Raw genomic sequence first — 25742 nt, forward strand, 5'->3', positions numbered from 1 at the left:
ATTCAGTCTAAGTGGAATTTGATTTGTTTGTTACCAATTACTTTAGTTACGGATGTGGTTAGTAATCAGATATCGATTGGTTTGTAATCAGATATTTTAGCGTCCCCACGCGCGTATAAAAGCCTCGTTTAGCGTCCCTTTAGCCAGTGTATAATTGTATTTCGCCTTGTCCATTCTATCTGTTCGACTTGCCGTTTTTGGTTCTTAACCTTCGGCACAAGCGGGACCGATATGTAAGTAATTTTGCTATTTTCCTCCTTTGATTAGTTTTCTTGTTTTGGGTAGAAGCACGCTAACGTACAGAGTCGTACAATAGTACAATTTATTGTTTTCAATCTAAAGGGGGCGAATCAAAGAATGAGACGCTAAGCTGGGAACGCCCATTTTGTTAATCTTACAATCGATTTAAATCTCGAGTTATTTTGATGTAGCTTATTATGATTTTCGTGAATGTGGTAAACCGTTAGCCGTAAAACGACAAAACAATTTGCCGTTGAGCGCAGAACGAGTAGCCATAAAAAATTTTTCGTTTATCACAACGGAAAGAAATTAACTGTTAGCCATAATATGCCTGAAATTCCAACCTTTAGCCCTAAAAGCCTCCACCCCACTAATTGGACCTTTTTAAACCTGCTGACGATTTGTTCTTTCAGCGATCTAAATGATTTAACTGAGACTCACTTAATTTTTTTTTATCGATCAAATTAACATTTTGTTCTTCACTCGCGTGACTCTCGCTATTTGCATTCATCGTTCTTTTACAGGCTTTTATTTCAATTTATTGCTTTTGAATTCTGAAATCACGCGAATAACGCATCAAACTTGGCACGTCCCACGTGCCGAGTACAACGGTTTGATTGTAATGTAAGCAGCTAATAAACACTAAAATTGAAAAAACATTTTTTCCTTTTTTAAACAATCAAAAGTAATTTTAAAATATGGAAACTTGTTTTAATTAGTGATTGGAATGCAAGAGATCCAAACAGTCTCAGAAAAAGTGGGGAAAATTTTCCGTCGTAAAGTTTGACTCAAACAAAGATTTGTAAGCAAAATAAACTGGTTTTTGTCATCCTTAAACCTTCACCTCCAAGATCTCATAAGCATTTCTCCCTTCTTAGTCACATACATTTCCTTTAAAAAAGTGTAGAGAATTTGATGTTGGGTCAAGATGGCTTTCTTACCGCTGAGCAGTTTCTGTATTCACATCACCTATTTGCATGATAATGTTTCGATATTAAAGAGGAGAAGCTATTTGTAACTTAACTCTGACAGGGTTAAATAAGACGCAAGGCAAATCAATTTTTAAGAGCAAAAAAGTTATAATGTAAACAGCACGCGCTCCAATACTTTTTTGTGTATTTTGTATGAAAAGAGTGAAGCGGTGATATTCATTTACCGATATTTATTTATCAATCAATCAATGCAAATCCTTAGTTTGTATTAAAACTATTTGATATATAGCTGACACGTAAGCAAGATGAAGCGAAATGTTAGTTCTGATTGGCAAGGTGGAACCTTTTTTCCCGCTCGGGATCGCCTTCTTTGTTCCTGAGCAAGAAACAAAATTGTGTGGAACACCCCTACAAAGTTTATTATTTTTTGACAATACCGGCGATGGAGTCGAAAAAGCAGTAGAGAACAGTCAGAACAACAGCAAAAAGTAAACGACTCTCGTAAGTTTAATGTGCTACAAACACAGTTGGCTCTCTATGATAAAGAAATCATTCTTTATTTGAAAGTAAAGTGAAATTTTTTTGTTGTATAACAAATCATTTTTCGGCCAAGCCTGTTAGGCCAAGAAGGGCTGGATATTAGCCTCTCTGGCGTTCTTTGTGGACCACCACTTAGTCTCGATCATTACAAACGCAAAGAAAATCAACTCGCCGAATATCCAGCTTTCTTCACCTCAAGAACGCATACTTATTTGCATTCAATATTGACAGGATAAGTTTTTCTTTCACTTTCCAACTTCTGGTTTTACTAATCAAACGACCAGGACACTGAACGAGGCACGCGTTTGTTTATAAAGGTGAGCCGTCTTTCTCTTATAGTTCTATGGCTTCCGCCCATTATTTTCACTTTCCTTAAAAGAATTCACGTTTTTATTCTGACAGAAAATATAAGAAAAATTTAACAGGTTTAACTGTCTGCCCATGTGGTGGTCAAAAAATAATACAAAAATTTTCTGTGACGGATATCAACTCAATGAATCCAAAAGCGAAGTTTTAAATCTGAGATGCTATTGATCCATTTTATCTGAATTGCGCGCAGATGAAACATCAGTAAAGGAGTCGGGGAGGGAAGGGGCAATCAATGTTCATACGAACCAGTTTGAAATTGTTTATTCATCGTTTTGCCATCTAAAGGAAGGTGGAGGATTTTGGAGACCACATCATTTTTAGAGGGGGGGGGGGGGGCGACGCTGGAGGATCAGACAATTAATTGTCTATGGTAGGGGAGATTAAGAAGGGTTCTGAGGAAGAACAGCACATACCCGAAAAACAATTGACCTAAGCACCCCTCCCCCCATAGGCTGGGTCCAAAAGATACGTGTGTTCTTATATTTTCCATCACAACTTGTCCAGAATCAGTGTTGTTTATGCACAATTCATTAGCTATGGAAAAACGAAGAGAGAAAAGTAATGTTGCACTCGCACTTACAAGCATTCGTGGAAAGTGAGCACTGTCTAAACTATTGCAGAGAGATAGCTACCAAGAGTCATCATTTAATTTAGTTATTTAAGTTTTCTGTATTTTAACCTGTTGATTTTTTTTCCATTTCAGGAAGGTATTTGGTCAAACAAAAAGGAGTACGCCATGATTAACACGCGTGAAATCCTACAGAAGATCAGGATAGGTTTAGATGTTGCCACATATCTTCTAAACACTGATCGTGGTACACAAGCCGCTCATTTGTGAATGTTTAGTCTTACTCAACAATCTAGGCTTTGATAGGAACGGCCTGGATGTCTCTGAGGTAATATTCAATGCGTACTACGCAATCTCCGGTTACACAAACGCAGTACGATACACCAACAAACTTATCGCCGTGTTCCACAATGCTGGAAGATCAATGATTGAACTGGGAGACAAATATCAAAGACGAAGTAGGCTTGCAGAAGCCAAGAAACTTTTTGAAGGCGCACTTGCCATTGCAAAATCAATTGGCTACAGCATTGGAGAATCAGTGACTTGTGCATGGCTAGGACTTGTGTTTCAATCAATCAGTGAATATCAGAAGGCTAAAGAATATCACGAGAAAGCTCTTGCTATTGCAACAGAAATTGGCAACAGGGAGGGAGAAGGGGCATGTAATGGGAACCTTGGAAATGTGTTTAAGTCCCTCGGTGAATATCAGAAGGCTAAAGAATATCACGAGAAAGCTCTTGCTATCGCAACAGAAATTGGCGATAGGAGAGAAGAAGGGACATGTTATGGGAACCTCGGAACTATGTTTCAATCACTCGGTGAATATCAGAAGGCTAAAGAATATCACAAGAAAGCTCTTGCTATCGCAACAGAAATTGGCGATAGACAAGGAGAAAGGAGAAGGTATGGGAACCTTGGAACTGTGTTTCTAACACTCGGTGAATATCAGAAGGCTAAAGAATATCACGCGAAAGCTCTTGCTATCGCAACAGAAATTGGCAATAGGGAAGGAGAAGGGACATGGCATGGGAACCTTGGAAACGTGTTTGACTCACTCGGTGAATATCAGAAGGCTAAAGAATATCACGAGAAAGCTCTTGCTAACGCTACAGAAATTGGCGACAGGGAAGGAGAAGGGACAAGGTATGGGAACCTTGGAAATGTGTTTAAATCACTCGGTGAATATCAGAAGGGTAAAGAATATCACGAGCAAGCTCTTGCTATCGCAACAGAAATTGGCGACAGGAAAGGAGAAGGGACAGGGTATGGGAACCTTAGAAATGTGTTTCAATCACTCGGTGAATATCAGAAGACTAAAGAATATTACGAGAAAGCTCTTGCTATCGCAACAGAAATTGGCGACAGGGAAGGAGAAGGGACATGGTACGGGAACCTTGGAAATGTGTTTCAATCACTCGGTGAATATCAGAAGGCTAAAGAATATCACGAGGCTCTTGCCATCGCAACAGAAATTGGCGACAGGGAAGGAGAAGGGACATGGTATGGGAACCTTGGAAATGTGTTTGAATCACTCGGTGAATGTCAGAAGGCTAAAGAATATCACGAGAAAGCTCTTGCTATCGCAACAGAAATTGGCGACAGGGAAGGAGAAGGGACAGGGCATGATGGGAACCTTGGAAATGTGTTTAAATCACTCGGTTAATATCAGAAGGCTGAAGAATATCACGAGAACGCTCTTGCTATCGCAACAGAAATAGGCGACAGGGAAGGAGAAGGGACGAGGTATGGGAACCTTGGAAATGTGTTTCAATCACTTGGTGAATATCAGAAGGCTAAAGAATATTACAAGAAAGCTCTTGCAATTGCAACAGAAATTGGTGACAGGGAAGGAGAAGGGACATGGTATGGGAACCTTGGAAATGTGCTTAAATCACTCGGTGAATCTCAGAAGGCTAAAGAATATTACAAGAAAGCTCTTGCTATTGCAACAGAAATTGGCGACAGGGAAGGAGAAGGGACATGGTATGGGAACCTTGGAAATGTGTTTAAATCACTCGGTGAATCAGAAGGCTAAAGAATATCACGAGAAAGCTCTTGCTATCGCAACAGAAATTGGCGACAGGGAAGGAGAAGGGACATGGTATGGGAACCTTGGAAATGTGTTTAAATCACTCGGTGAATCAGAAGGCTAAAGAATATCACGAGAAAGCTCTTGCTATCGCAACAGAAATTGGCGACAGGGAAGGAGAAGGGACATGGTATGGGAACCTTGGAAATGTGTTTCAATCACTCGGTGAATATCAGAAGGCTGAAGAATATTACGAGAAAGCTCTTGCTATCGCAACAGAAATTGGCAACAGGGAAGGGGAAGGAGGTCTCTATGTGAGTGTTTGCGCTGCGTTTCTATCAGTTAGTAAAAATAAGGAGGCTAAGGAACATTTTGACAAAGCACTCGCCATCAGTATAGAAATTGGCGACAGAACGATGGAAGTGTGCTGCTACGCAAACCTGGCAAATCTGTTAAATTCGTTTCATGACTGCCAGACGGCTAGAGAGTTACTCGGGAAAGGGCTTGCTATCACCATCAATACTGGCGATAGACGAGAACAAGGTATGATCTATGTAAACCTTGGGCACGTGTCCCTATGGCTTGGCAATTACTACGAATCGGAAAAATACTTTGAGAAAGCGCACTTGATGAGCAGCGAAATAGGAGACAGTATGACTGACTTTCACAGCCTTCTCGGAATCACTCAGTTAAAGATATCGGAATCAAATCTTGAGGAGGCAATGGTGTATCTTCGTCAAAATATTGAAATTTATGAAAATCTGCGACATTTTCTTAAAGAAAACGATGATTTTAAAACATGTCTCTTAGAAAAGCACGGTAATTTCACCTACGAGTTGCTCAGTCGCATGCTGTGTACCACCTGAAGTGTGCGAGACTCTCTTAATGTGGAGGAGCTAAGACGCGCTAGATGCCTCATAGAATTAATGGTAGATAAACTCTCAATTGAAAACCACATATCAGCTGATTCAGCATCTCGGCCAAGGATCGAAAGCATTGTGAGTCAAGAGAGCAATTGCGCTGTTTTGTACATTTCATATTGTGAGCGGCATGTTCGTCTGTGCGTTTTAAAAGCAAATGGAGACATTCACTATCGAGTGAGCCCCGTAATGAAAATCGACACACTTATGGCTGCATTCGCTTGCGATGTGTAGGAAATTGTTAAAAAAAAGTGCCTCCAGTTTCGGCATTTTACTTGACGACAATTGCGAGGATCGATCTTTGGGTGACGATATTGTCATATCTACTCAAGAGGAGAGCCGAGCAACCTCGCAAGGAGACGAGCTCAAACGCAAAGAAATGATTCTTCAACTGTGTTATGACCAGCTTATCGCTCCTGTCAAAGATTTCCTCACAGAGCCTGAAGTCATCATTGTGCCTGAGAAGTGTTCATACCGAGTCTTTTTTGCTGCCTTGCGGGATGAGACAGTGGGAAAGTATTTTTCAGAAACCCACAGAATCCGCATCGTCCCTTCTCTGACGACTCTGGGGATCATTCAGCAATGTCCGTGGAACTATCACAGTCAGTCCGGTGCACTGGTAGTGGGTGATCCTTTGGCTGGTGAAGTGCATTATAAAGGACGTAACCTGAGATTGATACCATTGTTGGGTGCACGAAAGAAAGCTGAGATGGTTGGTCGACTCCTGGGTGTTCAGCCTTTGTTAGGAGAGCACGCAACAAAGCAGGCGGTACTTCACGCACTTCACTCAGTGAGGCTGATACATCTTGCCGCCCATGGTAATGCCGAGAGAGGGGAGATTGCCCTGTCCCCCGATTGCACCACTAAAAGTATTTCACAAGAAGAAGACTACCTTTTGACATTTTCCGACAGTTTAAAGGTGAAGCTGCGACCTAAACTGGTCGTACTTAGCTGTTGTCATAGCGGGCGTGGAACGTTTAAACAAGAGGGAGTCATTGGAATAGCTCGGGCTTTCCTAGGATCTGGTGCGCGTTCAGTGTTGGTAGCATCGTGGGCCATAGAAGACGTCGCAACAGAGCAGCTTATGAGTCATTTCTACCAACACCTGGCTGCTGGAGAAAGTGCCAGTGAATCTCTCCACCAGGCCATCAAGTGGTTGAGAGGCAACGGCTTCACCGAACCTGCCCAATGGGCTGCGTTTGTGCTGATGGGAGACAACGTGACATTTGACATAAAGAGATTAAGGTAGAATTGATTCTTAAGTAGTTTTGTATAATTAACATTACCCACCTCTGCTTATAAAACAAGATTAGGGACTGGTTGTTTTTTCTTCAGTTAGAAAAACGTTAAAAACGTTTGCAATAGTAAGATTTTAATTATACGTAGAAGGCACCTTTAGCAAGGTTCAGTGTTGTTTCTCAAGTGTGCAGGATATTTCACAGTTATGTCATGGGCGTAATGATTGAAAGGACAACAACTAGAATCTGAGCAAAAAAAATCACTCAGTCAATTGATCAATGAATTAATGAGTATGGTGAGCAAGCTGACTTAATTCATAACAGAAATCAGTCAGAAAAGTAAGGTGAGCAAGCTGACTTAATTCATAACAGAAATCAGTCAGAAAAGTCAGGTGATGATGCAAGTGATTCGCCTCTCTCGTAAAAAAATTGTTAAACAACTTTCTTAACTCAAAATGTTTGTTTTAGGCTAAAAGAACTGACGGAGGACAAAAATGACGGGGAACAAGAGACATAGTAGCGACTGGTCCTTGACAAAGACTCTTCCTTTTCAGTGTATACTGAAAGGAAAACTGGTATTTCTTAACACAAAAACTTTTAACTTTGCACCGCTCTTTTGGGTCCTTGTTTTTGTTACACGGCCAGGCTGTCTAGCAAGCGATGCAATTCGCCCAAAAGTTGTATCATGTTTGCCAAGAAGAAACAAATATGAACAGACGATTGAAAAATTGAAAACGGAGAATCTTTGGTGAATATTTCATGATGCGAAAATTACGGCACTGTTTTCTTTAAACTTGAGATTACAAAACATCTTTAACTTTGTTATTTTTCTGAGATATGAATCTCATTTCTACTTGCCAGCCGACATAATTTTCTCTCTAAATTGATAAGGTGAATCAGTTCGATTTATGAAAAAAAAAAAAAAAAAAAAAAATCGCCCTAAGATTGATAGGTGTGTATTCTGAATTGCCATAAGATACATGTGTTGATAGTTTTGTAGTGAGAATTCACATGTAGATCACTTCAAGAAGTTAGCGGGCAAAGGGCGCAAGCGAAGACATCTTGGCCGGTTTGTCCAAAGCTGGGTTAAAATAACCCAGGGTTAGCGTGAAATTTGATTTCAGATCTGAAAGCTTTCAAAGAAAGTTTAATTATTTTTGTCTACAATTTGATCATCGGAAGCTCGTAAAAAAACAGGGAAAATTGTCCCAAAAAGTTTCTTGAAGAGAGAAGTAAGGAAACCTGGATAAAAATTGAACCCTAGGTTAGTAGTAATCTGCCTTTGATCAACTGGACGCTGTTCATATTTGGAACCTAAACTGTAATATGGTGAGAACAATAATAATGGTGTTAGCGATAGTGCCTTTAGATTGAGTGTCGTAAAACTGAAAAAAGGAATCACAACGGCCAATCAGAAGAAAGGAAAATACCTTTGGGAGAACTGAAGCTAAAAACCGACCAATCATCCAAAAGCGCGGGAAAACGCGTGAGACCAAGTCGTAATTGTTTTTAGTTTAGCGTCTGATTGGTTGAGAGATTGGCGCGTGTTTTCTGGACCAATCACAAAGCGAGGTAAGGCAAAAACAGAGCCAGCCAGGATTACTTTCGACACTCAATTGAACTTTGCCCTATCAAGTTATCATTTTCCTTACAAGTTCATTCTCAGCTCTGTGATTGGCTAGAAAAGAGTCCCAAGCTGATGTTGTTGTGGTCTATGTCTTTACTTCTGATATAAGGTCTAACAACCAAAATATTATTGATATTTTTGTTCTTGGAATTCATTATACTAAAGTTTTTAATAATATCTAAACAATAGCTGTGATAGAAACCGCATATCTTAGTTAAAAACACACTTCGTAAAGATGATTATTTTGGCTTTCAATTGTGCGACCTGAATTATGAATCAGTTTTCTCAGTTTTGCCAAAATGTTACCTACACTTTGAAGACATAAATTCATATACTGAACCTCAACTTAAATAGTTGTAATAATAGTAATACTAATAATAATGAGAGCAATGTTAAAAGCAAAGGAGAGAGTGTCGTAAAACCAAAACCAAAGTAGTCACAAGAAAATAACTTTAGGAAACTTCAAAGCAAAACCGGAAAAACCGCTAAAAGCGCGGGTGACCAAATGACGATATTTTTACTTTTGTATCTGATTGGTTAAGAGACTTGCGAGAGTTTTCTGGGTCAATCACAGAGCAGAGTAAGGGAACAACAAAGCAATCGCAGATTTACTTTCTACGCTCTGATAGTTATCATAAATAAAACAAACACGTTAAATGGCGCTAGATTTTATTTCAAAGTCTTACAGATTAAACAGAGCCGAACGAGAAGGGTGAATCTCTGAGAGATTTAAGCAGAAATTGAGGTTGACTGTAGATTTACATTTGCATTGAAGATCGGTTTAAGGAACACGAATTCTAAGCTATTTCTTTCAATGCGATCGGTGGAGGAAATCCTTATACTCCCTCACAGTACCAAAACCTTGCTCTGAAGTCATCGCTGCACGAGACAAACGCTGCTCCTGTGGGGGAGTGGGTGATGCATCGAATATGGTTGTTGTGACCTAAAGAAAGCACATGTATACCACAGGAATATTAGCGCATTGAGTCCCAGTCCCAGAGTTAAGTTTCGCCCTCGTAATCATGATTCCACTTCGCTGGTCTTTTTAACGTCATGTGGGGCGCACGTGAAATGAGCGAGCTTTTCACGTGCACTTGTTTCATAACGTGGTCTTAATAAAAAACGAAATGGTTTTCCGGGTTGTGGATGTTTATCATTGAATGCGTGACACATGAACAAAGACACGTAAAACGAGGCTTCTACTACCATACTTTTTACAGGAACAAAGAAACCATTTTATTTGTGCCTGAACTGAGAGTTTTCTGCAGCTCTGTCGACCTCGTGTCCCAGCATGCTATACTGTTATTCGATTCGTCTGCGGCAATCACTATTAAAATTGAATAGGTTGAAAATTTAGCAAACAGAATCGCAACGTTCTATTAAGACCTACCTCTCCAATGAGCCCTTCTTGAGTGAGCCCCCTCTCAAATGAGCCCTCTCTCAGCCACCCTAAATATTCCCCACCTCTCATAAGCCCCCTCTCTACGAGCCCCCCTCGCTTAAAAGCCTCCAGTCTGGGGAACTCCTCTCCTAATGGCCCCTTTTCTCATAACGTTCCCTTTCTGATAAGCCCCCTATCTAATGAGCCCCCACTTTGATATTCCCCCTCCTATCATTCCCCCCCCCCCACTCCAACAAGTCCTCTCCCTTGCCCCTCTCCAAAAAGCATCCCCTGACTAAGAAGCTCCCCTTAATAATAAGTTTCCCTTCTCTTAAAAGGTTTCTCTCTCTAACAAGCTTTCCCTATGTAATTATCTCCCCTCTTTTGTAGGTACCCCTCTCTGGCGATAAGACCCTCTGTCTTACAAGCTCCCCTCTCTCCTATAGACTTTCCTCTCTAGTTATCTCCCCTTTATAGTAAGTGCCCTCTCTCTAATAAGCACTTATCTCTCGCACCTCCTCTTATCTAATAAGCTCCCCTCTCTCCTATAGGCTCCCCCTCCCTAGTTATCTCCCCTTTATAGTAAGTGCCCTCTCTAATAAGCCCTTTTCTCTCGCATCCCCTCTTATCTAATAAGCTCCCCTCTCTCCTATAGATTCCCCCTCTCTAGTTATCTCCCCTTTATAGTAAGTGCCCTCTCTCTAATAAGCCCTTTTCTCTCGTATCCCCTCTTATCTAATAAGCTCCTCTCTCTTTGTCTTGTTTGAATGTGTGACTGTCTAGGTTAGATATTAGTGACGTTTCTGTCAGATCGTATTTCAGAACCTCGTACGTCTTTACTAGTAGTCTGTGTGTACCGTCTAAGTTTGCGTTCTTGAAGTTTATTGCGTTCGTTACGAAGTCTTTGGATCTTGCGTATATAACTACTCAGGCGTACAGAGAGGACAATCGGTAAGCACGTGTTTCTACCTTTCTTAGCTTCATTTCGTCGGTTATTTCTAGTTTAGTCGTTTTGCCATTTCCTGCGTTCGTGTTTTTATCACATCCAATCATTGTTCGGCTTTGTCCTCTCATGTCGCTTAGATTAGATATTCTCGCTTGTATTTTAGTTTGACGGTTTTGAGCATTGGTACATTGTAATAAAGATTGGAAATCAACACGAAGTTCAAGGCTATTAATCAGTGCTTCGACGTCCTTATTTCTAAGTCTGAACTTGCATTTATCGCGCCTGGAGTCAGTTACAGAATGTTTCCAGTACTTATTATATAGATCCTAAAAAAACAACAAACATTATCAAACTGGACTCACAAAAATCCTCGGTGTGGTTGAAAACAATCTGTGTCCTGTAGTTCGACATTGTGGCGCCCATGTACATGCTTAGAGCCTTTCCTAAAATAAAATTGAACGAATTAAAACAGTCTTTGTCGGTGTATAACTGACTGTTGATGCTGAAGTAAAGGCACATTCTGTACTCCCTGTAAAAGTTCACCATTGACACACTAACACTAGTATTTATATTCTCCACACTGTTCTCTCTATATTTCCTGTGGTAATGCCAAGGAGAATTGTTTTAACAATCAGGAGCTTCTTACAGTAAATTGGTGATCATTTCCATTATTCTCATAACCTTTACATTTGATTCAAGGTCGATACTGTAAGGAGAAATTAGAAGCCAGTCCCTCTCAGGGGTTGAAAGATTATTAAGATAGAATCATAATAAAAAACAAACTAAAAACAAGTAAAAGTTAATCGTTTTGAGTTTATTAATTACCAGTAGAGAGTTCCCATAGATACACACGAGAATCTTTTCCAATTGAAACAATATACTGCAAGAGAGTAAAGAGTACTGAGTTTTCAAATCTTTGTTATTTTCAACATTAGCCTGTTCACGGCTTTCAGCAAGTGGAACGATACGAAATCCATGCAAAGCTGTGAACAGCGTGACAAAGGCAGCGGAGCGAAAACCGAGAGAGGCTCGGGTCAAGTCGTTCGTTACATGACCAGACCCAAGCCTCCATCGTTTTTCCACTCCTCTGCTACCAACGCGCCATTTTTTATTGCCCTTTGTTTAAATTCCTGAATACCTGGAACAGTCTACACTAACACAAGCTGAAATTATACCACTAGCTTTCAAGTAAGCATTTGTTGTTAGAAAAAATATCTTAAGTGCAATTGAACAAAGTAAGAAACCATAATATTTTTCTTCTTACCTTTCCGTTTTGAGAAAAACAAACTGAATACACCTGCAGAAGAAAACACCATCTTAGTAATTCGTACAAAGTCCTCTACACTACTAACCTCTCCATCCTGGTTTGCCTGTAAGTAACTAACAACTTCACTCTGGTGTGCCTGCACATAACTACCCTCTCCATCCTTGTGTGCCTGCACATAACTACCCCCTCGACCCTGGTGTACCTGCACATAACTACACTTACACCTTGACATACCTATACATAACTACCCTCTCTACCCTGGTGTGCCTCTACATAACTGTCATGGAAGTGTTAGGAATTTATTTATTAAATGTAAATTATTTTTTTTATTCTCTTAGGATCAGTGTAGTTCGTGATTATTTGTATCTGTTACGTAATTTTTATTCTTCACTTGTGTAAACTGTTGTGTAATTAACCTTTATTGTGTATATCAAATAGTTTTCTTCATTCTTTTCGGGCACCTTGCGTCCATGTGTATTTAAGGATTTGGGTGGTTTTTTTTTGAAGAAGTGAGGTGAAGGTTTGTGAGTTACGAGCGAAGAGCGTGGAAAAATTTGAGTCGACGGAGACTCGGCACAGTATCATTTCTGAGAAATTCATTCAGAACAATCGTTCCATTTCACGGTAGAAAACCATTTGCGGGGGAACGGGTGTGCAAAGAATCTACCAGACTGTGAGCTAAAGGAAGAAGAGATAGTAACTAATTCAATAACAAGTCTGAGCGAGTCAAGTACGAGAAGTAAAAAGTTGAAAACTGCAAAGTTGTCAGAAGACGAAGCAAAGTTGAAACGAAGGAAACGAGCAAAGTTGAGAACTGGTGAGACAGGAACCTGGTTGGAGAAACGGGAGTTTGGTTTGGCAGGGCACTGTTTGTTGGTGGAGCGTGGTGATTTGTGGACAAGAGAAGAACACGGACGCGGGCGTAAGGTGAAACCCAACCGAACTGAACTAAAAAAAAAAAACCTTTTTTTTTTTATCTTAATAGTAATAATCTTGTAAATAGTTTTAGTGTACTGTAGTTTAAGTTAGCGTATTCCTGTAAATTAATTAGATCATTGTATTATCGTTATTGTTAGTCGCTTTATTGTTTTAATTAGCATAATAAATATCTCTAGGCCTACGTTTAGTTGTATTGTGGCGTGTGTTCTCGGACTCGTTTATGTTCTGTGTTTTGTTTGTGTTAGGGGGCACCCACCTTTGTGGCGCGGATTCGTCACAATAACTACCCCGTGCACCTTGATGTACCTATACATAACTACCCTCTCTACCCTGGTGTACCTCTACATAACTACCCCGTGCACCTTGATGTACCTATACATAACTACCCTCACCACCCTGGTGTGCCTCTACATAACTACCCCATGCACCTTGATGTACCTATACTTAACTACCCTCTCCACCCTAGTATGCCAGACATAACTAACCTCTTCACCCTTGTGTGCCTGTCTAAAACAGACCTCTCCACCCTGGTGTTTGTACAAAACCAACCTCTCCACCCTGGTGTGTTTGTACAAAATTTACCTCTCCACCTTAGTGTGTTTGTATATAACTAACCTCTCCATCGCGATGTGTTTGGACAAAACTAACCTCTCCACCCTGGTGTGTTTTTACATAGCTAACCTCTTAAATGTGGTTTGCCTCTACAAAACTAAAATCTCCACTTTGGTGTGCCTGTACATGACTAACCTCACCACTTTTGTGTGTCTGTACATAACTAACCTCTCAACCCTGGTGTGCCTGTTGAAATGTTGCAATACATCGATTGCTGACTCCATCTCAGATCTACAGCAAATGAAGACATGTGTTATCGTGTGTCAAGTTATTGACAACAAAAATTAGGAAATATTTTCAACGTAATATTCATAATAATATGACCCACATGGTCCTCCCGCAGACAATCGTAAAGAAAGCCATAATGAAAGCTGACGTGTGTGCGACAGGGTGCGAGCCAGTCCGGAAAAGGTGGACCGGCCCCACACTTGCGTGGCTCTTTTGCATCTTCCGAGTTACAAAGAATCACACAAGCCATTAAGTGACTATGTCTTAAAAGTCATGAACTGTTTGGGTAAAACTCAAAACAGAACGGTAATTCAACAGGATACTCGTACTTAATGAGCTTTGTGTTGGAAGAGTCGCGAGGTTTTCTTTTCCCTAATTTAGATTTTCTTTTACAAATTGCTATGAGTGTTTTAATTTTCTCTCTCTTTTTTTCCCCGAGATGGTTGTGGAGTTTCTTATGTTTTCCTTCGCGCGGGTAAATTGGCGCGCAGACGTCAAACTTACTTCCCTCGCGCATGCCCTGTGTTTGACTGACATGTTCTCTATAAAACACCTTAAACATTTTCAATAATTGCACATGCGCAAAGCTTTCACCACTGTGTTGGTCCCACCTACCTTTATTGATCCATCCTTGCTACAAGATGCATAAAGATTAGCTGATGCGGAATATTGCACCTACAATTGATGAATGAAGCCCTGTTAACCCTTCACACCCTCACATCATGATCAGTACGCATATTCTCTACACTGTTCTCCATACATTTCCTAACGAGCTGACAAGGACAATTTAGTCAACAATCAAGAGCCTTTTAGATGGTGATCATTTCCTTTATTCTCGTGACCTTAATGTGTGATTCTGCTGTGAAATTGTGAGGAGAAATGAAATGCTAGTCACTCTAGGGGTTCAAAGGTCAATCTTACATTCCGAATAACAAGGACATGGACACTCTAGAATTACACGTATATCGTCTGTTTTACAGTTTACTAGTATGTAAATGATTCTCAACCTCATGCTGCCCCAGAAATCAGAATTCACTGTAAATTGAATAAATTTCTTTTTCTCTCCAGTTGGAAGCAGCATTAAGAATTGTGTTGCAAGTAAGGCTATGTTTTGTCTGTAAGAAATTGGATGTACGGGACCAGTCTTTTTTTTACTACCCTGGGGGGGGGGGGATTTTGTGGTCCTTGGTTTTTGCGGGGAGCGAAGGGGGAATCAGTCATCACCAACAGAATATAAACGATTGGGGCTACATAAAATTATAAAATTTACAGTCAATTGACGGCATATGACTTTGGGGGGGGGGGGGGGACATAGTAATGTTACGAAACCTTACAAGCTGATCGAGTAAATCTTATCGTGACACAACGAAAATCTTACAAATTTCCCCCCCCTCCCTCCCCCTGGGCGATAACTAATGACCAGTCCCTGGGCTAAGAGTATCTTATGGGTAACAAATGTAGAGAAAGAGTTCTTGTTAACAGCTCACCCGTGTGATTAAAATTTGTCAAAAATAAAATTAATCTTACCACATTAATAGATCCTGTGTGATATTCGCGAGGGTTTGCCGGTACAAAACACTGCCCTGTGTTTGTATCATAAAGACGAACTGTAAAAAAAACGAAATACAAAACGATTAATATGTTTAGTGGATGAATGACAGCATACTCCTGCAAGAACAGGATATAAGAAGAGTCCATTATCAGCTATAATATAAAAAAAAATCCTCATGAAGAATGCCATCGAATGTGTCCGAAAAGAGCTCTTTTTTGGAATGACTCATCTTGTAAATTAGTTTGATTACATTAAGTCAGAAGAAAATGTTTCAAGACATGCTAGCGAACGAAGGCCAAAGGACTTATTTTATTTTATCTTGATGATCAAGTCGCACTCAGTAAGACTTTCACTGCTCTTTGAATTTGACTACGAGTAATCTCGTACCCAGATCCTACCATGTACTAAACGCAAAGGGTCTGGGTATGAGAAAAGACTACGCGACTACTGCTTATTGGCCATAACATAATTAACAAAAATTCAGTACACTAATTTATAGCAATTTTCTTCTCCGTGATTTCGAGTGACGGAAAAGGACGGGCTGCTTGTAGTCTGGGTTTAAATAGGAAAAAAAGAACTCACTGGTTGGGTGCTCTGTGCCAACAAGAATAAAATCTCCTGTGGGATGAAACGACATAGATGTTACAACCTCGGCTTCCTGAAAGAAAAACAGATCGTAACTTGCAGTTTTTAGCAACCTCAAATAATTTAAAACTATCTTTTGCACAATGCGGATAAGTTAATAGGTTGCTTCAGTAGTAGACTCAGCGGAGGGGGACTCAAGAGGAGGGGAGTGAAAGGGGGAGGGGAGTGAAAGGGGGAGGGGAGTGAAAGGGGAAGGGGAGTGAAAGGGGGAGGGGAGTGAAAAGGGGAGGGGAGTGAAAGGGGGAGGGGAGTGAAAGGGGGAGGGGAGTGAAAGGGGGAAGGGGAGTGAAAGGAGGAGGGGAGTGAAAGGGGGAGGGGAGTGAAAGGGAGAAGGGGAGTGAAAGGAGGAGGGGAGTGAAAGGGGGAGGGGAGTGAAAGGGGGAGGGGAGTGAAAGGGGGAGGGGAGTGAAAGGGGGAGGGGAGTGAAAGGGGGAGGGGAGTGAAAGGGGGAGGGGAGTGAAAGGGGGAGGGGAGGAGAGTGAGTGAGTCCATGCCAGCCTTCCCATCAGACCTATACCTATAGTGTTCGTTCAATCAAAATTTACGACACCCCCCCTCCCTCCACCTCCATCAAAAACTCCTAGATCCAATTCAGATATCAGTTACTGAATAGTTTATGAAATGTCCGGAATGTTTGCCATATACATGTAGCTTACCTGAAGGGAACGATATGCCTTTTTCACGGAGGGTTTGGAGATATCGAACAGTTTAACTGTGCAGTCTTTACTGCCAGATGCCAAGACCAAAGCGCTGGGATGAAATTCAACAGCTGTAGCTTCCTGAAACAAAATGAAAACAGTATTGTAATACATCCGGCACCCTAATGACAACAATAACAATCAAGATAAGGATCGCGTTAACGATAATGATAAAAGAGACATTAAGCAACTCCATTATGTGAAACGGCAAACGTCAGCTTGCCCTTTCACGTTTCATGTAAAATGGCGTGAACCTTGCGGCTTTAGCTTCGCGTGAGCTCACGTTATAGTAGATTTGAAGGCGCCCTTGTATGACTTACAAGAAACAACTCCCGTTCCCTTTCTCCGCCAATTAACTTCTACTCGGTAAGAGAAAAAGTGAAAAAAATATCCCGCACACGAGAAACGCGAAACAGGTTACTTTCCCGTTGAAACGACGAAGCGCAACCGGCGAACTTGAAAAACTGGCGGGAAAAACAAGGTCACGTGGTCACTCTTGCCGTTCACGTTTCACGTAAACGCGGAGCTAAATATGCTGACGAGCACAATTACGATAGAAATAATAAGCTTATTCTCAGCGCGTTAGTGACGTACATCCAGATGGTCGTAAAGAGTCCTGATAACTGGATGATTTTCTAAATTGGTGCCCGCTCCTTGATCCTGTGTTTGTGGCATCGTGTTTTTTTGCAACCATTCTCTCGACATCTAACACCTCCGAGAAATAACCCGGAGAAAGTACAAAGATAAAACGCGACCAGCATTTAAACTGTGCTACACTGTATTTGCACACTTTTCAGTCATTCATTTCAATAGCTGCTTTACATTTTCACATTGGAAGAAATTAATTAACTTAAGGTCTTTATAGAAGATTGTCAAATTAAGATTCATTTAAGTGGGAATTGAGGACGAATGGTGCTAGATGCGCTGAACTCCGCGTTGAGAGGTCCTGGTTCTAGCCTATTGTTGGGCACTCTAGGCACTCTGTTTAAAGGAAATGATTGAAAACGCGGGCACACGAAAAGCCGTGGGGGATTAGCAAAAGAGGCCATCACCGTGACAACTGCAACTGCTGTCCGTTGTTTTTCGGCTCTTTCTCGATTCTCGATTTACTGAGGGCCTGGAACAAACCTATCTAAAATCTTTTTTTTTGTCATGAAGTTCAAAACAAAACGGTAAACCAACTGTGAATATCAGTTTTTACATAAGCTTTGAAGGACAGTCTTGAGTTTTCCTTTTCCCAATTTTTCTTTCCTGTTTTTTCATATTTATAAGAACGTTTCGATTTTGGTCGCATATTTTACGTCACAGCAGTTATTGCTTTTATAACAACATACCTTGATGGACGCATCCACTAGCCTGTGGCTATCATTCGACCTAAAACAGAACAATGAAACATGTAACTTAATCATGGTCATTTTTCACTGAATGGGACCTAAATTCAGCGTCCTGACTTAAAAGGATACTTCAAAATCATGTTTCCAAGTAAGGACTGGAACCTATCATCATTTTTCCGGTAAAGTCAGTGAAAAATAATAATAGGCTCCAGTCCCTTCTCGAAAACCTGATATTGGAGTTTCCATCTAGGTCAAGACACTAAACTCAGGCGACATCTATTTGAAATAATCAAAGTACTAACCACTCTCGATAGCCGGCTTCCGAACGGTAAAATAAAACAAAAAAACTGAAAACGAGCATACGCACCGAAAAATAAACAGAATTTTACTATTTTGACTAAAACTCGCTGTTCGGCAGGGAGCCTTATGTGCTGTTACGTAATATGTTTCGTACATGGCCGCTGGAGGACTGGTACCATGATCTGGAAAAGAATGTCATGTGGTAAGTCTTCTAGAATTCTCTCATTGAATGGGAGGTTCCCCTTCATAACATTGGAACACCTTCAGGAGCGCTTTTTCCAGTCCCAATCAGTTCCCCATATTGGAGGTTCCATTGTATAATCATTATATGCGTGACCTACAATGACGGCACCTCCTTGTCTCGTACCTAGACCTTTCATAGTTGTAAGCTACATTTGCACGGTAGGATCTGGGAACGAGATCAGGCACCCCTCTACATTAGTTCTCAAATGACTCCTCTACTTTCCTTCTTAAAACTCACGCTAACAAGCTCCTTCAACATGCGAGGGTATACAGCTATGCAACTTCCCACAAAGGATAACTGCTAGTTTGGTGACCTTAACCCCTTAATGTGAGACAATTATAACACTAGTGTGATTTATTTTCTGATAACAATGAATCATGTAAAATTAATCTCAAAATCTGATAAACTATTTTGGTGGATGAAAGCCTAATAAATACTTTACATGACCTTGCTAATCATGACTATGTGCTATATTCCTCATTTAAGATATTTTACAGATCACATTCCAAAAGCTGTGACAGTGAAAGTGACAAACTAACCGTTAAAAAAATGATTTAGTTTTAAATCATCTCTAGAAAGTTCCTTGATGCTTTCATCTCTTTATTTCTGTTATATTTACGGAAAGAAATTATCCTCACTGTTTCTAACTTCAAATGATAATTTTTGATAAGTTAAATCCAAATCTTGACAGAAATTTCCTGGGCATTCAGGTAGTGTAAAGCCAAATACTTATGTTACAGTTGATTTCTCCATTTTTTATTGTAACAGAGAACAAAAGGAAACTGACACAATAAGGGGAAAAAATCTTCAATATAACAGAAATATATTGCAGCCAGTTAAAAAAATTAACCCTAACTCCCTGAAGTGATTCATTGATAACTTCTCGCTATTATACCCATGCATTATCCAGCAAAAAAGGAATGAGAATACTCAGACTTATCAGGTAGAAGTTTTAACCTTGATCTAGCACCAAACTCTTGTAATTAATTAGCAAGGAAATGTGTGGCAACTGGAGGAAGGGGGGAAAGAAGGGGGGAATTAAGAATCAGATTTTGGGAGTTATAGGTTTAATGTTTCCTTTTCTATAGGACAACTAAAACAAGGTATGTCACAGTTTCCACATTGTGAAAAGTTGACTTTCATCTTGCAAGTTCGTATTCTTGATTCTGTCTTTTGTGTCTTCTGCATTCTTAATTATCCTTTCTCTTTCCTGGTTAATCATTGCCACTTTTGTAATTTTTGTGTAACTATAATTATTTTTAATAGTTATAATCAATAATTTATAAATGATTAATTATAGTCTCCTTCACATAATCATGGAGTTGCTATTGTAGAAAATTGTCTTGAAATTTCTTGATGCCAGCTTCTTGAACTCCGATGCCTTCAGTTCTGAACACTTGTCACAACAGGGTTGTTAACATGTACAACATAAATCTGTTGCCCAACCTCCAGTCCTTCAGTTTCAGGTGTCCCCCCCTGGAGCATGACAGAACTACAGGTACCATCAATCAAGCTCTCAAGTGAGAAGGTCTCCACTTCTTCAGAGCTGGAGACAGGTGTCTGCGATGATGACAGGTAGCTGGAAGAGAGTGCAGAGCTCTCCCTGACTGCACGATGAACAGAACTGATGGGGGATGTCCTTGAAACCTGCAGTTCACTGTCTTTACTTCTCACAGCAGGTGACAGGCAACACCAGACTCTTTGTTCAATGACTTTTGACTTTGCCTCAGAGCAGCAATTTTTGATGCAACTAAATCGGTTTCAGAAACTTTCCTTTCTGAGGATGTTGGAAAAGTTGGAGATGAAGCAGATACTGAGGGAGACACATTAAACCTTCTACCACATGAATGTATTAAACTTAGAGATTGCGCATGACCATGTGATTGTGGGGATGCTTCTCCTGCTGCACTAGATGTTAGCACAGCTGAATTCTCAGGCAAACACAATCCAGGATTTTCACTGGAGCCATTTTCCACACTGTCTTCATCTTCATCTCCAGAATCCCCCTGGTCAGGTTGTTTTTGACCATGTTCCAGCCCTTTTAGCAAACACTTCATTCGCTCCTCATGTTTCTTCTTGGATCGCAGATTCTTGAAGTAATCACTGACACACTGTTCAGGTATGGGCAGCTGAATTGCTAAGGTTTGGCGCTTCTCCAATGAAAGGTACTTGCTGCGGAGATAATGATCCTCCATGACAGCCTTGGCTTCTGTGCGTATGTAGTGTCTTCTTTTCCTGAGTGCATCATCAGACAGACCCTAATACCCCCCCAAAAAAAAACGCCTCAGCATCAAAATTTATGTCAACTCTCAAAATTTACAATTAATCTTCAAGGTGCTTCTCATACTCTAAAATACCAAAATTAATGATAATTTAAAACCCACTTAACTTAAACCTCAGGGACACAAAGGTAAGAAAAGATAAGATAAGATAATGACTTTATTTTAAGAGGGTAGCACGTAACAGTTTAGGTACAAATGATAACCCTGTGGCCCTCTATAAAGTAATCTAATCAATAAATAAAATTAACATAAATGAAAGTAATAATAATTTGACTTATACAATTTATAAACCTATTAAAAAGAAATTAATACATATGTATATATACTAAAAATTCATAATAATAAAAACATACTAAATATTAATATCATCATCCATATTATAAAAAATTCATATCACTATTTTGTTTACTAAGTAAATTGTTTATAACTTTCTTTTTCAAGGCTTTGGTATTCTTTAGTTCTTTAAGGTCTTTATCTAGGCTATTCCACTCTTTGATTGATCGTGCAGTGAATGTTCGCCCACCTTCTGTTTCATTTTTGCAACGGGGACAAGAAATACAGTAGAAATGCATGTAGAAATGCATGCATAAATGCCGTCTCCAATCACAGAAACTAAAATCGCTTTAGTAGAACTATGCCAGGTTCTCTTTTTTACATAAACCTGGAGTACATGAATTCTAATACATCTCCTTTCATTAAGGAGAAAGAAAAACCAGAAATCATCCTCTCCCAGATCAATATGTATTGCACAGCAACTAGTCTGCAGAGCAAATGTGACTTTGGCAACCAAGCCTTTGTTAGTTTCTTGGTCAAATTTATAGCCCCTACCAAGTAGGCAACAGACTGAACAAAGGAGAGGGGATGGGTGAGGAAACAGAGATGAATAGAAATCTATTTGTCTTTCTCCATCCCTTCCCCACCATCCACTCTAACTTGAAATTGAACAAGGCTAGATGGATGAATGATTGTGAGCTTGTAACCTCAACTCGCCTTAATGTGATGCCTACACAGCAGGCTACACAACAACAAAAATCTCAACAAAAATTAAATTGAAGACAAAAAAAGTAAATTGCAAATGCCTGATGAAAAAAAAATGCACTTATTATCTCAATCTGCCTACATTTCATCCTCTCCCTTCTTCTCAATTCTCCCTTCTGGTAATAAATCCTTAGGCGTTGAGTCTCTGGTCTCTAAAGGAACTGTCGCATGATCTCAAAATTCATCCAACCTCTCTAGTGTGTATTGTCTTGCGGGCGGAAAAATTTCTCACCATGTTTGAGCATTTCAGAGAGATATCCTTGCGATTTGCCTGAGACTGCTTTGGCAAACACCTCTTGGGAAACATTGTACTTAACGAGTTCAAGTTTAACTTGTTCACAAATGCTCTCTGTATCGAGCACATGCCCATTTCCAGTCGAGGACTCTGCTGCTGCAGCGGGCTTCAGGGTTTGGGGAGGCTCTGCGAATTTCTTGTCAGAAGTTATTTTTAGAATGTGATTGAGAAACATGCTTGCTGAGGGGGAATCATCTGGTTTCTCCTCTGGCTCACTCTCACAATCTTGGTCTACTTTTTGAAGTTCAAGATTGCTCATGAAAAACTCATCAGTAGTGGAGTTTTGCCATTCTCCATTTACTTCTTTCCCTAGGCAGGCAATGAAATGGAATAAATTGTTGTATACTGAATCAGGCCTTTACAAGCATATACAGTAAAAACCCGCAAATAAGAAACTAAAAATTAAGAACCTGTTAGCCTAAAATCTGCCATTTATACACCCTATAAACAAGAACCTATTTATCCTCCTTTCTGAGTCATGGACTGTTTGAAATTGGCAGTATTTTTTTAAAGTCTAGCTACAAGTGTACCACCTTTCAGTTTTAATGTTAGTAAATACACAAAAAATTTAATTATATGTATTTTCCCAAGAACTACTCAAAAACAGATATTTAAACCATTTGAGGCGTACTTGAAGATTCATTAATTTTGAGCAAGGGCTTAGAAAAGGATCATACCAACTAAGCAAGACAGTGCTCTATAAGAGAGAATGTTTACCACACTAATATAATTCTAAAACAAAAACATGATGCGCTCTTTCCATTCAACAAATACAATTAAAAGGCTGCCAACACTGAGCTATCCTTACATAGAATAACTCAAAATTCTTGCAGTGAAATAAAACACCGTTAGTGAACACATAGCCCATAATTGCACTTTTAAAGTCCAGCACTGATTCAGTATACAGAAGAAAATGCAACTTAGATATTCCATTTCATTAACTTCTTTTCGCAAATGAATAGAAACTGGGTAGTTTCCCCAAATTCAAATTCACCAATTGCACAGAGTTACTAATATTTAATCTGACTCAGTCGATCTCCTCATTTCAAGTATGATAATTAAGTCAAAAAAAATTTTCAAACTAGTAAAACAATCGTTTTAAATATGCCTGTTACATTTTCAATAATTCCAAGTGATTTTAGGCCTTAATAAGAGGCAAAGGCATTAAACTCTACCAGTTTCTACTGCCTGAAAAGGAGAACATTGCCACATGGGCATACATGTAGTTACATTTATTACCATTCTGACTCCAAGTTAGTGTAAATTTTTATTTAAAATCATCTCACCCACATGTGCAAGCACATTATTTCACAGAGAACAAGAGAATCAGGACTACATACACAAAGCTTTGTAGAAATTTCACAATTTTTAAGTATAGAAACAAACATGTTACAAATGCAGAAAATGCAAAAATTTTCAAAAATATGAACAAAAATTCAGAAGTTTTGACCCTCTGACCACAGGGAGTAACTGGCATCCAAGTCCTTCTTACAATATCACCCCTGAATCAACACAACCCTGGTGTACCTGCACATAACTACCACTCCACTCTGGTGTACCTGTACATAACTACCCTAATGTGCCCGATGTAACTAACCTCTCCACCGAGGTGTGCCTTTACAAAATTAAGAGTGTGTCTCTGTAAAAGCGGTCCGGTCAATTTTGCTTGAGACACAGATTTCCCTCATTTCTTGTGTGTTGTAAGACATTCATGTGCCTATACTAAAACGACAATCCATTTGATCGGATCTCTTTATTTTTCAAAGTTTTACGGAAATGAAATTTCACTCGAGCGAAGGCCTGTCGTGACACTTTTCAAGACTTTAATTTGAGACAACTTTGGAGGACAATTTAAAAGAAACTACGGAACTCAGCAAAAACCAAATCCCACAGCCATGTATATTAATTCTATCTTATCCATCGAGGCGACTCTCGTGAACATCACATTTCAATCAGGGAAACAGGAAGACTTGAATGACACCTTATCGATTTGCTTAAGTCACACACGCGAAAACCGATCAAATTCAAGGTAAATTTTTGAAAAAGTGAGGCGTTCTTAACTGATCCAACTAACATAGTTAGGAAGTAGATGCCATAGAAAAGGTAACTACAGAAAAAAACTTTGCGGCCCGACCTTTACGAAAGCTTTATAACTCCACGAACTTACCTAATTTTTGGCAATCTCCAAGTTTGGCCGCCATTTTGAGGGACTTATCAACATGAAGCGTTGCAGACACAAATCGAGCAGGTAGATCTAAAACCGTCAGAAATACATGCAAGCAATTCGAATAAACTTTACTTTCTATTCAAGCAGCAAAATGTGAAATTATTCGTAATACTTACCATTCTTACATTCCCATGCGACCATTTCTTCCAACAATTCAAACACAACTAGTGTTCAAATTCCCCTCGTCAGTCCACCATAAGAAATAACCTGTGTCACCCAAGCTTGGACTCAAATGTGAAGTACGAATCAAATAACACAAATGCTTCTTCGAGGCAATATCATGCTGGTATTTTGATTTTCTGATCGACAAGAACGGTGTTCAGTTAGGGATCGCCATGTTTACCTCATACACAGACCGCTGGTCAACCGCTGAGTGAAAACAGAACGGTGTGGGGTGGGGTGGGTGGGGGCTTATCGTCATAAGATATTAGAATACATGTTTAAAAAACTTCGGGACTCCCAGTCTAAACCGTGAAGGCATGCTTAGTGGTACAGACTACTTTTATTTTGTTCACATAACTTTTTCCTTTAAATCAGGACTGGTATTAATTAATAGAGTTATCGATGTATTTTTAACCGGGGTACCCATATTACCTTTTGCTTGTCTTCTGTAGTGTAAAATAAGGGGTCTATTTTACGAGAACCTTTTATTTATGCCCCAATTACACGGAATGAACACTGTACTTTGAATGTTTTTTCTAAGTCATTTCTGCTGTTCCCAAGAATGCATGCAAAATCATTGCTTTATATACAAAGCTGACTCTAAAATATGATTTTCCGCAACAGTAACCAATGTCATTTACGTATGGTGTTAATAAAACTAGCAATGTACAATTTTTAGTGTTTTCCACTTATAAGCTCGACATAAAATTGTTAAGTGAATCATGTTAGTCTCAGCTCATACCTTCAATCGATCTGACCTTTTATCACTAAGCCCTATTCTTTTTGAAATGTTCAGCAAGCAACCGTGGGCGATAATCCTACTCTTGTACGTTGGATCAGCCATGATCTAATCGGCCCAAAGTAACGAATATAAATGTAGAGGCAAGACCGATACAACGTCTTCAGGCACCAGAAGAACTTCAGCCTTCTTCAGGCACCTGAAAAAGGCTGGTTTGGCCAGCCGAAATATAGTGCTCCGTCTTAAAACTTATCTACGTTGTATCGGTCTTGCCTCTATATTCCTATTCCGTTTTCGTTTTCAAATTTATTGTCCATTTTTTTTCATACGACAACGACAAAGTGTTTTATAAGTAAACCGAATGTTCGATGTACCACGCTTGTATATACA

The 25742-nt window shown here is 39.7% G+C and overlaps 1 protein-coding gene, 1 long non-coding RNA gene and 3 pseudogenes across 3 annotated transcripts; 2 read left to right on the forward strand and 3 right to left on the reverse strand.

Moving 5' to 3' along the window:
* Positions 1-1477: 1477 nt before the first annotated feature.
* On the forward strand, positions 1478-5544 carry LOC148724760 (uncharacterized; annotated as a pseudogene).
* A 243-nt stretch (positions 5545-5787) lies between these two features.
* On the forward strand, positions 5788-7648 carry LOC148724761 (tetratricopeptide repeat protein 28-like; annotated as a pseudogene).
* Positions 7649-9115: 1467 nt separating this feature from the next.
* On the reverse strand, positions 9116-15435 carry LOC148724762 (uncharacterized). Its single transcript, XR_015990405.1, has 7 exons — positions 15364-15435; positions 14452-14511; positions 13777-13839; positions 12055-12087; positions 11616-11670; positions 11153-11233; positions 9116-9790 (listed from the first exon to the last, which is right to left on the reverse strand). It is a non-coding gene; the product is annotated as an uncharacterized LOC148724762 (long non-coding RNA).
* On the reverse strand, positions 14094-18205 carry LOC148724763 (cleavage stimulation factor subunit 1-like). Its single transcript, XM_088731367.1, has 7 exons — positions 18195-18205; positions 18066-18105; positions 16690-16812; positions 15971-16046; positions 15364-15443; positions 14452-14511; positions 14094-14114 (listed from the first exon to the last, which is right to left on the reverse strand). Exons 1-7 carry the CDS (start codon positions 18203-18205, stop codon positions 14094-14096), a joined length of 411 nt encoding a protein of 136 aa, XP_088587493.1.
* Positions 18206-18945: 740 nt separating this feature from the next.
* On the reverse strand, positions 18946-24804 carry LOC148724764 (uncharacterized; annotated as a pseudogene). The gene is made up of 4 exons (XR_015990406.1): positions 24568-24804; positions 24392-24478; positions 21989-22533; positions 18946-20867 (listed from the first exon to the last, which is right to left on the reverse strand). The product of XR_015990406.1 is annotated as an uncharacterized LOC148724764 (transcript).
* Positions 24805-25742: the final 938 nt, after the last annotated feature.

This window comes from Stylophora pistillata, chromosome 8 (assembly GCF_964205215.1).
Source record: "Stylophora pistillata chromosome 8, jaStyPist1.2, whole genome shotgun sequence".
NCBI classification, from domain to species: Eukaryota; Metazoa; Cnidaria; class Anthozoa; order Scleractinia; family Pocilloporidae; genus Stylophora; species Stylophora pistillata.